Source organism: Macaca mulatta, chromosome 14, assembly GCF_049350105.2.
Source record: "Macaca mulatta isolate MMU2019108-1 chromosome 14, T2T-MMU8v2.0, whole genome shotgun sequence".
Lineage (NCBI taxonomy): Eukaryota > Metazoa > Chordata > Mammalia > Primates > Cercopithecidae > Macaca > Macaca mulatta.
In genome coordinates, this window is record NC_133419.1 from 2,065,649 (window position 1) to 2,077,978 (window position 12,330).

At 65.1% G+C, this 12,330-nt stretch overlaps 1 protein-coding gene across 10 annotated transcripts; it reads right to left on the reverse strand.

The window, feature by feature from the left end:
* Positions 1-1,919: 1,919 nt before the first annotated feature.
* On the reverse strand, positions 1,920-12,053 carry TH (tyrosine hydroxylase). Of its 10 annotated transcripts, XM_077961704.1 has the most exons (17): positions 11,810-12,053; positions 10,813-11,204; positions 10,611-10,681; positions 10,157-10,395; positions 9,651-9,722; positions 7,663-7,884; positions 6,523-6,697; positions 6,122-6,210; positions 5,896-5,963; positions 5,462-5,512; positions 4,897-5,042; positions 4,632-4,767; positions 4,479-4,548; positions 4,000-4,056; positions 3,667-3,762; positions 3,231-3,364; positions 1,920-2,383 (listed from the first exon to the last, which is right to left on the reverse strand). In XM_077961704.1, exons 4-17 carry the CDS (start codon positions 10,310-10,312, stop codon positions 2,224-2,226), a joined length of 1,632 nt encoding a protein of 543 aa, XP_077817830.1. In that variant the 5' UTR covers positions 10,313-10,395; positions 10,611-10,681; positions 10,813-11,204; positions 11,810-12,053; the 3' UTR covers positions 1,920-2,223. The 10 variants fall into 10 exon arrangements, with proteins under 10 accessions (XP_077817830.1, XP_077817831.1, XP_028688884.2 ...); XM_077961705.1 differs by lacking the exon at positions 10,611-10,681; XM_028833051.2 differs by adding an exon at positions 8,693-8,772 and having other exon boundaries at positions 9,647-10,681.
* Between the last annotated feature and the right edge of the window lie 277 nt (positions 12,054-12,330).

A 12,330-nucleotide genomic window follows, 5' to 3' on the forward strand; every position in this document is an offset into this window, starting at 1 on the left:
CCCCCGTGGATGGGCCAAGGTGGCAGGGGTGGGGGAGTGAGGAAGGGTCCCCTCCCTGCTGGCTGCCCAGTTCCCACCCGCCTTAGGACAGCAGCCCCAGGTGAGGCCCTCAGCTCCCCAGGGTGGCAGAAGGAGGGCACGACCCAGGGACGTGGGGACGAACAGCGAGTCCCCAGCAGGCCACCCGGACCTCATCTTCCATGTGATCTGGGGGTGGCAGCAGGACTCCATGGGCAGGTATGGGAGGCTGTGCGCTGGCCCAGCTCCGTCCAGGCTCCCCAGGCACCCTCTCAGCCCCACTCCTCTTCTGGGAGACCCTGCTCATCTCCCCTCTCCTGGCCAGGCCCCACGACCCCATCACTCCTATAGTGTCATCTGGGCTGAGCCCCTGCGGTGCACCCCTCCGGCCCTCCCAGCCCCCCAAGACAGGCACCTGGAGGCCCAGCCTGACCCATGGTGAGGGGGCATGGGCTCCAAGCCTTGCTGCCCGCAGCCCCTACCTGCCTCTTAGCACCACGGGCAGGATCAGGAGGTCCCAGCAGCAGGAGAGCGAGACCATGGGGGCAGGCAGGTTGGAGCATCCTGTGCGCTGGCCCCTCCCATCCCTATGTCCCACCCTGGCCTCAGCCTCGGAACCTCTCGAGGCTGCCCCGCACACACCCAGCCTTAGGCTCTCCTGCCCCAAGCAGGTTTGGTAGTGGGCACCAGCTGTCTGTAGGGCCCCTCCCTTCCGCCCTTTCCACCCCGAGCCATGCCACAGCAGGACGTGCAGGGGCTGCCCCAGGACACCACTGTGCTCTGAGGCCCAGCAGCGGGAGAAGGCATGGGTGCCTCCTTAAGAGGGGTGTGTAAGGAGGGAGGCTGGATTGGGGGTACCCAGGTGGGAGGGCAGAGCCAGGGGTTGGCAGGGCTGGGGGGAGGCAAGGCAGGCACTTTCCCAGGGCGTCCTTGAGGCTCACAGCCCTTCAGAGACACCCCCAGGTGCAACTTCAGGGGCTGGGCACCGACAAAGTGTGTGAGGAACAGACTGCCAGGCTGGGAAGGACTGCCGTGCCTGGGAGGGCCTTCACGGATGAGTAGGAGTTTGCCCGGGTTGTCGGCCCTGGGAGCTGAGAGCCAGGATCCCAGCAGAGTGTGGTGGGGCAGCTGGAGGGAGGGAGAGGCCTTGAAGGCCAGCTGATATCCCAGCCACTCTGCAGGATGCCCTGGGGCTGCTCTCTCCAAGGTAGCAAGGGGGCACCCTGGCTGGCCATGGCTGGAGGGTGTTGGGTGCTCTCTCTGGAGGGCAACGTCCAGGCCCCTCGGGTAAGCCAGGGGCATCTTAGAGTCTGAAATCCAGTCCCCGCCTGCCTCGCTGGGGAGACAGGCCCAGACCATCTGCCTGGGCACCAGCTCAGCCGGACCCTCCCCATCAGCACATGTGCTGGGGGCCACGCTGAGGCTCCCCCTTGGTTTGCAGAGCCTGCTGCGGGTGGGCAACGGCTTTGGGGCAGCTGTTCCTCCATCCCCGTTCCTCTCAAGGGCTGGGAGCCCCGTCAGCAGGGAGGGTTAGGCCTGCAGGCCCACCTCTGAGACCACCCTCAGCCAGCACGGTTGTGACCCTGCTCCCTGCCAGGCCTGAGAGAGGCCCTCCCACTGTCACCTGGCTCCCCACCCTGGGAGGGCACCCCACAGAGATGGGGCAGTTCAGCCAGGGTGCCCGAGCCTCTGGAGCTGCTGGGGGCTCAGCGCTGGGTGGGGCCTCAGGGTAAGCAGGGAAACCAGGCCCGGAGGGGCCAGCTGCCTGGCCGGGGTGGCCAGCCATCTCCCAGAGGAGGAAGGAGGACAGGGCGAAACCCGAGTGAGGCTGGGGATGGGGTGTGGGAGCCTGGGGATCCCAGGGCCTGTCTCCGTGGCACAGACGTGGGGCCAGGCAGGTGTAGAGACCACACTTTCTTTTATTGTGACGGCGATTGGGGCAGCAGACAGTGTCAGGGAAGGGCGGAGGGCAGCGCGGCAGCCCCCAGGACCCTGGGAGCCAGGACAGGACCTCACCACAGGCAGCACAACCTCACCACGGGCACACACAGCTGTTGCGCTGAGAAGCAGGTGCGGGGGCAGCGGGAGCCTGGCAGCAGGGAGGGCATGGGGGGCACCCGGGACCCAGCCCCTCACCAGGACCTGAGCTCCAGGACAGTGCAGGCCCAGGGGAGGTTGGGAAGGTCCCTCGGGGGTGCCCTGCACCTAGCCAATGGCACTCAGCGCATGGGCCAGGGTGTCCAGCTCATCCTGGACACCCTCCAGGGAGCGCCGCACGGCCTGGGGGCTGTCCAGCACGTCGATGGCCAGGGTGTACGGGTCGAACTTCACGGAGAAGGGGCGCTGGATGCGTGACGCATAGCTCCTGGGGAGGAGAGTGGCAGAGCCCTCGTCAACTGGCGGGCAGAGTCTGCAGCCTCCAGGAGAGGGGAAGCCGGGGCCGCGCTTCCACCTTCATGGTGGCTCAGAGCTCCTAGGGCTTTTCTGAGCCACCTGGTCTCAGGCGGGACACTGAGGCCTCTTCCAGGACTGGGTGAGGGGGTTCATGGGGGAGATAGGCTAGGCGCCTTTTCCACTAGAGACTCTGCCGGGCGTCCCATCCCTCTCTGCACCTCCACTGGGCCTCCTCCTCCAGGAAGCCTTCCTTGACCATATCCCTAAGCCTGTGGGTGGAATTCAGCACCCGCACCCACTGGAAACATAGCCCCTGGTCTCAGTTTCCCCAGTGCACTACAGGAGGCTGGAGGGAAAATGATGAGACCTTTTATGAGGATGAGGCTAGTGGGCTTTGCTCCCCTCTCCTGACACTCTGGTCATTGCACCAAAGGCCCCCAGCCCTGGGGACCCCACTCCCACCATGCCCCCCACCCTGACTCTGTCTATCCCCTCTGACTTCTCCCCATCCCAGGGCAGGGGGTTGGGACAGGTTCCACAGGACCTCCTCACAAAACTCAGGCTCTGCCAGCACCTCCAAGACCGGCCTTGATCTGGCCACCCAGCAGCCCCCAGTCCTATAGGTCTGCCCCTCCTCAGACGCTGGAGTCCTTCTCACGGACGGGGTCCCTGCTGTGTGGGGGCTGCTGCAACTGGGGGTCGGTGTTCTTATCTGTGACCTGGGCTCACAGGCCCAGCCCTGCTCAAGGCCAGAAGGCAGGCCTGGCTGGCCCAGTTTGGGGGCACCGTTGGGGGCTTGCCCTAGGAGCCTAGCCCACCTGAGCTTGTCCTTGGCATCGCTGAAGCTCTCAGACACAAAGTAGACTGACTGGTACGTCTGGTCTTGGTAGGGCTGCACAGCCGCTGCTTCAGGGTCGAAGGCTCGAATCTCGGGCTCCTCAGACAGGCAGTGCTGGCAGGAGGCCAATGGCATCACTGACTCCACTGCACCCAGGTCCCCGAGGGAACCAGGATACCACAACCTGACGCTGGGTGGGTTCCTGGGGCAGAGTCACCCCCACCTCTCCCGCCGGGCCTTCCGAGGCCTGGGATAGTGTGGGGTGAGGACTGGGTAGAGACAAGCCTTCTCCCAAACAGAGCCTGAGTCCTGGAGGCCCAGGCCTCAGTTTCCTCCCGCTGGGAGCCTGTCCTCTCCCTGCACTGTCCCCCAGCCCTGTCCCTCCGCTGGGGGCTGCAGCAAGGAGAGGGTCTTACCAGTAGCTCCCCATAGGAGGACAGCAGCCCGGCGCCATAGGCCTTCACCTCCCCGTTCTGTTTGCACAGCCCAAACTCCACGGTAAACCAGTACAGCTGTGGGGAAGGCAAGCAGCATCAGCCCTGAGGCAGCTACCACCACCTGGCAGCCCCTGGTCACCTGTGACCAGGACACCACCCCCAGGGAGGCCAGGACAGGCCGCAGGCGAGCCAGGGTGAGGGTCACGATTCCTGGGTGGAAGCAGAGGCCTCAGCCTGGACAGCAGGAGGGCGAAGCCTGGATTCGGACCCCCAAGCCCACACCCCGGGCCCTCCATGGAGGGGTCAACCCACCGTGGACAACTTCTCAATTTCCTCATCCGAGGCCCCCAGGGATGCCAGGCCGATGTCCTGTGGAGTGGGGAGGAGGATGAAGGGTGGGGAGAGGCAGCCCTGGGAGGTGCTCGAGGTGGGGGCGCCGGGGGTGTCCGCAGCCCCTCCAGGGATCTCTGGGACACTTCCCGGGCGGCAGAGACCTTCCCTGGCGACCTCCACTGGATCCGCACCTCCACCGGGCCGCCTCCTCCAGGCAGCCCTCCTTGACCATATCCCTAAGCCCGAGGGCGCCATTCCCAGGTAGCCGGCAGGTGGCAGCACAGGCCGCGGGAGGCTCCGCTCCAGCCCCGCCCTCTGCCGCGCGACCCTCGGGGCGCTGAGCCCCCATGGCGGGGCCCAGGAGCAGGCCGCACACTTCACCCACCCGCACATCGACCCCCGCCCCCGGCGCCTGGCCAGCCCCTGGGCGACCCGACTCGCTCGAGGCCGCGGCGTACCTGGGAGAACTGCGCGAAGGTGCGGTCGGCCAGCATGGGCACGTGCCCCAGCAGCTCGTGGCAGCAGTCCCTGCGCGTGGGAGGGAGAGGGGGGCTGAGCGGCCGCGCGCCGCACCCCCCACCCTCGGGCTGGCGGCCAGGGCGCGCACTCACGGCTCAGGGGAGTGCATGGGCGAGGACGCGTGCCGGATATACTGGGTGCACTGGAACACGCGGAAGGCCAGGCTGGCCAGGAAGTCCCGGGCGGACAGCAGGCCAGCCACAGGCCGCAGCTGGAAGCCCGTGCGCTCTGCAAGGGGCCACTCAGGTCACTGCCAAGCCAGGACGGGCTGGAACCGCGCTGGGCTGGGGCGCGTGGCTGACCGTCCCCGGCCCCCCTCCCCCCGCCCGGCTCCGCGCCCCTTCCGTCTGGGCCCACCCTTCAGGAAGCGGGAGACATCCTCCAGCTGGGGGATGTTGTCTTCCCGGTAGCCGCTGAAGCGCTCCAGCAGAGCAAAGGCCTCCAGGTGCTCCCCGCAGGCGTGCGTGGCGTAGAGGCCCTTCAGCGTGGTGTAGACCTCCTTCCTGCGGGCAGCGGGGCTCAGGGCCCTCCAAGCCCACCCCAGTGCCGGAACCCCCCTCCCTGAAGCCCCTCCTGAGCTGTGGGTGCTTCTGCCTGCCTGAACCCCTCCCAACGCACGCCTCTTGGGGACCCGTGAAGACCCAGGCCCCTGGGAAGGGCTTTTGCTGGTGGCTTTGGGGAATCCCAGGGGGTAGGGGGCGGTGAGGGGTGGTCCCTCAGCATACTGGGGATGGCCCGACAGGATGGGTAGCCTGTTCCTCCCAACCCAACATTCTGATCCCTGGAGGTCCCTCTTCTTCCTGGCCTTAGTCTCTCCTGCTGTGCCGAGGTCCCTGGAGGCGGCCCTCACACACCAGGATTCCAGGAGGCATCCCCCGGGCTCCTCCCCAGTCCCTCGCCAGCTAGCTGCACGGGGTCTCACCAGGTGGCAATCTCCTCGGCGGTGTACTCCACACGGGGAATCGGGTCGCCGCTGGGGAGGGGGCCAGTGGTCAGCAGGTCCCCTCGGGGTGTGGGAAGGGCAGGAGGGAGGGAGGGAGCCTCTCTGGGCACAGGTCCACACCGGCCTTGTGCAGCGAGGCCTTTGGGTTGGAGGATGGACAGGAGGGTGCACCCCAGCTGACTGTGCCGTGAGCCGGCTGTGCGGCCTCGGCTTGTTGCTCTAGCCCCCCCCCCCGGGCCTCAGTTTCCCCCCCAGGATTTGGGGACATGGAAAGCTCTGGAGCAGAGCTGCCTGGCAGGAGGCAATGATGCTGTGACAAGATGGGTCCTCCCCTTTGTCCTTCCCTCCCGCCCCCCAGGTCCAGCGTGAGCCTGCAGGACGGAGTCTGGGTCCCGAGCGCAGGGGCCCCTCACTGCCTGTACTGGAAGGCGATCTCAGCAATCAGCTTCCTGCGCTGGCGGTACACCTGGTCCGAGAAGCCCTGAGGGCAGAGGGGTGCACGGGTCAGGAGGCCGTGCTCAGGTTGGGGGCACAGGCCACGGGGGCTCCCGAAGCCGACAGACTCCTGTCCAGGGTTGGGATAAGGGTAGGGGATGTGATCAGGGGCAGGAGGCCTGAGTGGGGGGGCACACCACTCACCGGGTGGTCCAAGTCCAGGTCAGGGTCAAACTTGGTGACCAGGTGATGACACTTGTCCAGCTCTGACACTTTTCTTGGGAACCAGGGGACTTTATGGGGGATGGAGGAAGAGGTCTTGGTGAGCTTGGAGGCGTGGGGCCGTGTCACCCACCTTGAAGCAGCCTCCCCTACAAGACTTCCAAGGGGCAGAGGCAGCAGGGGCTGCGATAGCTGCGGGGGGATTCTGGAGGTGGCCCCAGGCCCAGACACGGATGTGTAGCAAAACGGGGGGCAAAGTGGAGCCCACAGAGAGGGAATCAGTCCACCACCACATGGTCACTGTAGGGTCCCCCTGCAGGAGCCCCTGCACCCCAGCGTCTCAAGGTCATTTGGCGGCACTCAAGGACAGAAAACTGCCTCACCCTTGGGCTCCGCGGGGCTGCGCACGTCCTCTGACACCTGGCGCACACCACTGAGCAGGGCGGCCAGGTCCCCTCGGGGCACCTCGAGGCGCACAAAGTACTCCAGGTGGGGGCCCCCGACTCGCAGCCTCTGGGCAGGCCGGGTCTCTAGGTGGTGGATTTTGGCTTCAAACGTCTTAGGGAGCAAAAGCAGGAAGAGAGAGAGGAGAGACAGAAATGGAGAGAGGGTGAGGAGGAGGGGAGGAGGAGGAACATCTGGCCGGCTGGCCAGGCCCTGCCCTTGACTTTTATTCTAGCAGCACACAGATCCTGTTCTTCCAGGCTCAGGTCAGCTGTTGGCCACCAGACCAGGGTTTGCCGCTGGCAAATTGGGTTTTGTGTCATGCACCTAACAGGGATTTGTCACTGCTTGAGGCTTGACCTGCTTCTGGGCGGCTCCGTCTGTGTGTTCCAAGGCCGTGCCACACTGTCCGGCTCCTCAGCCACTGGTCAGAAGGTGCCCCCAAGCCTGGTGGCCTCATCCAGGTTTGTAGGATGGGCCCCGAGTCTCAATGGCCCCTGAGCATCCAGGACACTGGCCGGAAGGGTCCGCTCCACCCCCACCTCCGTTGCCCAGCAACAAGGACGATGGGTTGCAGTGCCCCTCGGGCTCTGCGGAGCTGGGCCGGGGGAGTCTGGCTTTAATGTCATTTGGGAGCTTCTTCCGGGAGCTGGGTCACCTGCCCCCCTGGGCACAGTGGGGCCGGAGTGACTAATGCAATCAGTGATCACCTCAGTCTCTGTGCTGGGCCGGAGGGAGAGGGCACACCATCCTACCCCTGCCTCCCGTGCTGCCCTGCTGGGAGCCCCCCATGTGTGAAATGGTGGATGAGGGGGATCCAGGGGATGGGCAAGGCAGGAGGCACAGTGGAGGCTCGGTGGCTTCAGCCCTAGGGCTGGGCTCAGTATCCCTCAAAAACACGGGGGTGTAGCTAGATGCCATGGGGGCTGAGCCGAGGCCTGAGACTCCCCCGCTGCATCCTGTGCCAGCCTCAGGGGCCTGGGCAGCTGCACCTCTGCTATAGAGGGGCCAGTAACTCACCCCACACAGCCCCGCCCACAGGTGAACTTGCCCCAGGGACACGAAGGCCACTGGCTCACCTCAAATACCTTCACAGCTCGGGACAGCGCTGAGGGCTTGGTGGCCCTCGGGGAGAAGAGCAGGTTTAGCACGGCCTTCCCCTCCTTTTCCTCAAAGGCCACGGCCTCCAGGGGGTCCCCGGGCTCCGAGGGGGCTGCAGCAGCTGCTGCTGCCACCGCTGCCTCCCGCTCCTTGCGGGCGTCCTCGATGAGGCTCTGCCGTCGCCCAACGAACCGCGGGGACTGTGGGGACAGGGAGCACCCATGCCTCCTCCACCTGCTGAGACCCGGGGACCCCCACCCAGAGCTGATCCCACAGTTGGGCGGCGCTGATGGCACACAGGCCGGGCATGAGAGCACATTGTTGAGCGCCTACTGAGTGCCTGCTGGGGCAGACGCTAGCCGAGGTGCCTGCAGGCACTGCACACCCTTCCCGATGGGGGCAGCCCAGCCAGAAGCGGTGGGGGCGGGCGGAGGAGTAGGGGCTGGGAGGGTGCTCGCCTGCTCCTCGCTCTGTGGGGAACAGACAGACAGAGACGCTGTGTCACCCGTCCCCAGGCCAGGCGCTAACTGGATTAGTGATGGGAAGAGGGCGATGTCTTGGACAGTGGCATTGGCTGCCGGGGAGGGAACGGCAGCTCAGGAAGGAGCTGCCCCCACAGGGCCCCGGTGAACAAACCCCCTACCCTCCTGCCTCCCACACAGGGGCCCTTTCTCACAGCCCATCAGGACACCTGTCCTCAGGCCCTGCCCCTCTGCGCCACCCCCCAGGCGCCTGCTCCTGGCTGCCTTGTCATCCCTCTGCCCTTTGTCATAGCTCTGGGTGCAGGTGTCTCTCCCTGGGCTCAGCACCTCCAACCCCTCGATCCCAGAGCTGTCCCAGGCCTGGACAGAGGGGGACTTGGCAGACACGAGGGGCTCATCTCTTGGACCTGAACTCCCAAGAAGGCTCTGGGCCTCTTGTAAGAGAAGAATCAGCTTCACCCTGATCTTCCAGGGTCATGGAACACGAAGGGGAGCAGCAGAAGCCCCTCCTGGAGTTGCCTCTTACCCTTGGGGCGGGGGTGTAGGATGCAGCTAGGGCTGCAGTTCCAGGCCACGGAGAGCCCGTGAGGCTGGGCCTGGGTCCCCCTGGGGAGGGCCTGGTGGGGAGCCTGGTGGGGGAGGGCGGGGGAGGGCACCCCGCGTCCCTGAGAAGGTACCTGGAAATGACACTGCTACAACTCACACCACTTTTCAATCGAGGTCCATAAATAAAAATCCATTTTAAATGTGCCAGGGACACCATGGTTCTGTGTGCCCACGGAGGCACTGGAAACCCTTCCTGAAGGCTGAGAAGCTCCCGATGATCCCGCCTGGCCGGCATAGCCCCCTGTACACAGGGCTTCCAAGTACGGGTCACAGGGAACACAGACTCCATGCGAATGAATGAATGAGGGAAATAAGGGAGGAACAGGCCAATGGGAATCGCCCCAGAGCCCAGATACTCTTTGACTCTGGACTTGCCCCCTATTTGCCCAGGACCCCCCACCATGAGCTGCTGCTAGAGCCCGGGAAGGGCCTTGGGGCTGCCTCCCGGAGCAGGCAGGCTGGTTGGGGTGCTGACCAGGGCAGCTGGGGCAGAGGGAGGCAGGGGCAGGTGGGAGTAGGGTGGGGGCTGTGTGCAGCAGCCAGGGACCTCTGGCCATGTGGGATTTTTTGGATGGATTTGTTTCCACGTTCCCATCATTAAGATTCAAGATGAAAGAAGACTCAGGGACCCACACAACTCCCGAGGGAGGTCGGCCTACGAGGGGCACACACAGGGACAGGCATCACCTTACCCTCCCCCAACAGGGACTCAAACACCAGGCACAGGGGATGCCGCCGTGCCCAGGACTCCACACCCACACCGGGTCCCAGGGGTCTGCATGGACCCTGAGCCTGGGGTTGCCGGCCAGGCTGGGGAGTAGCAGAGGCAGCTGGCACCAGCCCTGGGCTCCCGTCCACTGCAGCCGCCGGGCACCTACCTGTCCTCTTACCATGATGGCCTCTGCCTGCTTGGCATCCAGCTCAGACACGGCCCTGCGGAAGCCCTTGGCCTGTGGTGTGGTGGCGTCGGGGGTGGGCATGGCTCAGTGTGGAGGTCCGGGCTCCGTCTCCACAGCCCTGGCCCAGCAGCCTCTTATAAGCTGAGCTGACGTCAAAGCCCCTCTGGGTCCCCCACCTTCCCCTCCTTACGTCCCCCACCCCTGCCTGCTGTGCCTGATGGAGGCGGGGGTGAGTGAGGAGGGAGGGAGGGAGGCGCAGGAGAAAGGGCTCGTCCGTGGAATCTAATTGCCTTCACTCCCCAGCCCTGTCTGAATCATCCTCAGCCTGCGGGCTTGCGGGGACCAGGGGGCTCGTGCTCTGCGGGGGGCTGAGACAGCCAGGGTCCCCTTGGCCCTACACCCCTCAAGGGAGCACACAGGGAAGGGCTCTGTGGCAACCCAGGGGCATACTTTTAATGAACACCAGACCCTCGTGGCAGACGGACCCAGAAAGCCCCAAGATGGGGAATCCAGCCTCCAGCCCTGGACGTCAGGAGGCGATTTGTTTGCTTCTCCCGAAGACTCCAGGCCGTGTGTCTCGTCGATGTGTTTCCTAGGAGTGCCATCTGCCCGCAGCCCCCAGGCCCTGCAGGTGTGGTCATTGCAGAGGCTCCCCAGGCTCGCCCCGTGGGGTCCAGAATGTCCCAGGAGGGCCCCCCCGTCCAGTGTGGAGGACCCTGGGAGGCTGCAGAAGACATTCCCAAGGAGATGCCATGCGTTTCCAAATGACTCCCCCCTCCTGCATTGCAGCCCCCACCAGGGTGGCCACGGCAACCAGGGCCAGGATGGCATGCCAGGGACGGCTTCCACCCCCCCACCCAGCCCCTCTGTGGCCCACTGCTAGCCTCCTGGCTTCCCTCGGAGGTCCTGTGGCCCCTTCTTTGAAGAGCACGCACGTCCCTCAGTGCTGAGGGCCCTGACGCCCTTCGCCTTGGAGAGACCTTTGCAGTTTCTCCTCTACCCCACCGGGCCTGAGGGCGAGGGTGATCCTGGGGTGACCTGAGAACTCCCTTGAGGACAACCCCAGCCTAGAGCCTCCCCCGAGTTCCGTGTCCACCCCACAGTCCTCAGGCACCCGCACCCCGCCCACGCCCACTGGCACCTCCTGCTCCCAGCCGCTGCCCCGATCCAGGAAGTGATGCTCCTGCCCAGGGTGGTTTCTGGTCGAAGGGGAGGCTTCCTCACCCCTCTGGGGTCAGCAGAGATGGCCAGAGCCCACCTTGACAACGGTGGACTGTAGAGAGGGAAGGACATGGCCCCAGAGTGCATGGCCTGAGGCTGCCACCGCTGTCCCTCCTGGAGGGGAACCGCTTCCGACAGGCATGGGGCTTCCTGTGTCTGCTGGGCTTTCTGGTGTTGGCAGCCCAAGGTGGCACACTGGGCCCAGCAGGAAGCAGAAGCCCTGGACGCTCCCTGACTTCTTGAAGGCGTTCCCCGGCTGGTCACTGTGGCACCAGAGCTGGCATCTCTCAGGGCTCATTCTGCTCTTGTCAGCTGTGGGACGACCCCCGTCCCCAATCTCTCTTCAGTCATAGCCCCTGGGACCTTTCCTAAAACTGCTTCAGCCATGGCATCCCTGTTCCACACCCCTCGGCGGCTCCTCGCTGTCCTCTGCAGGCTGAGTGCTCAGTCAGAGCAAAGGGGAGACCCCCCCGACCCTTCCCACTTCCTGCCCCAGAAGGGTTTGGGGCTCCATGATCCCCAGTTCGCAGTGTCATTCCTCAGCCACCTCTATCCAGGTGAGCTCCTGCACATCCCACAAAACCTACCTCGGTCGCTGCTCACTCTGCAAGTCCTGCCCTTTCTTGCCATGATATTAATGCCCCCTCCCTTGCACTCCTCTGGAACCTCCCTGGGGTCAGGGAAGCCCACCGCTCAGCCCCTGCTGTCTCCCAGCACCCAGTGCAGACCCTGTCCTCCCTCGGAGATGCTGTGCCCCTCCACGGCGTTCCCCAAAGGCCTCCACCTCTAGGTCCTGGCCCACAGTAGGTCTGGGTGCCTGCTCAAAAGGGCGTTGGAGGGATTTGCCTGAAGACCCAACCTCTGGCCTCACCCTGCCGCCTGTGAGCTTCTGTCACCCCGGGCTGAGGTCCACACACCTGAGTCCCTGATGATGGCCCCGGGTGGCCCAGCCTCCATGCCCAGTGTCCAGGACTGCTGAAGCTCTTCAAGGATCCCCCCAGGTCCCATCAAGGTCCATGGAAGAGGCTCATTTGCCTGCCCCAGGGTCGATGCCTGGGGATCCCTCGGTGAGGCAGCGCCAGGCCCCCGAGCGCCCCGCCCCGGCTCTGCCCAGGGTGGCCTGAGTGCTCAGGTGTCCAGGCCAGGAGAGACATGCCTGACGAACACCACGCCTGAGGCTCGTGGCCAGCACTGCCGGATGTGGATTTAACCTTTCAGCAAATGTCTTCCACTGATACAAATATTGCTTTTTAATTCGGTTTCCTGCCTGGGCCAGTTGTGCTTTAATGGAAGCCCGATGGGAACGAAGCTTTCTAGACTCTTCCTTGAGGCCAGGCTCTCCGGAGGCAGGAGCTCAGGCCAGCTGCTGAGGCCAGGGAGGCCCCTGGACCCCTGAGGAGGCGAGTGCTGCCCTCAGGCCCCTGCACTTGCCCTGCCT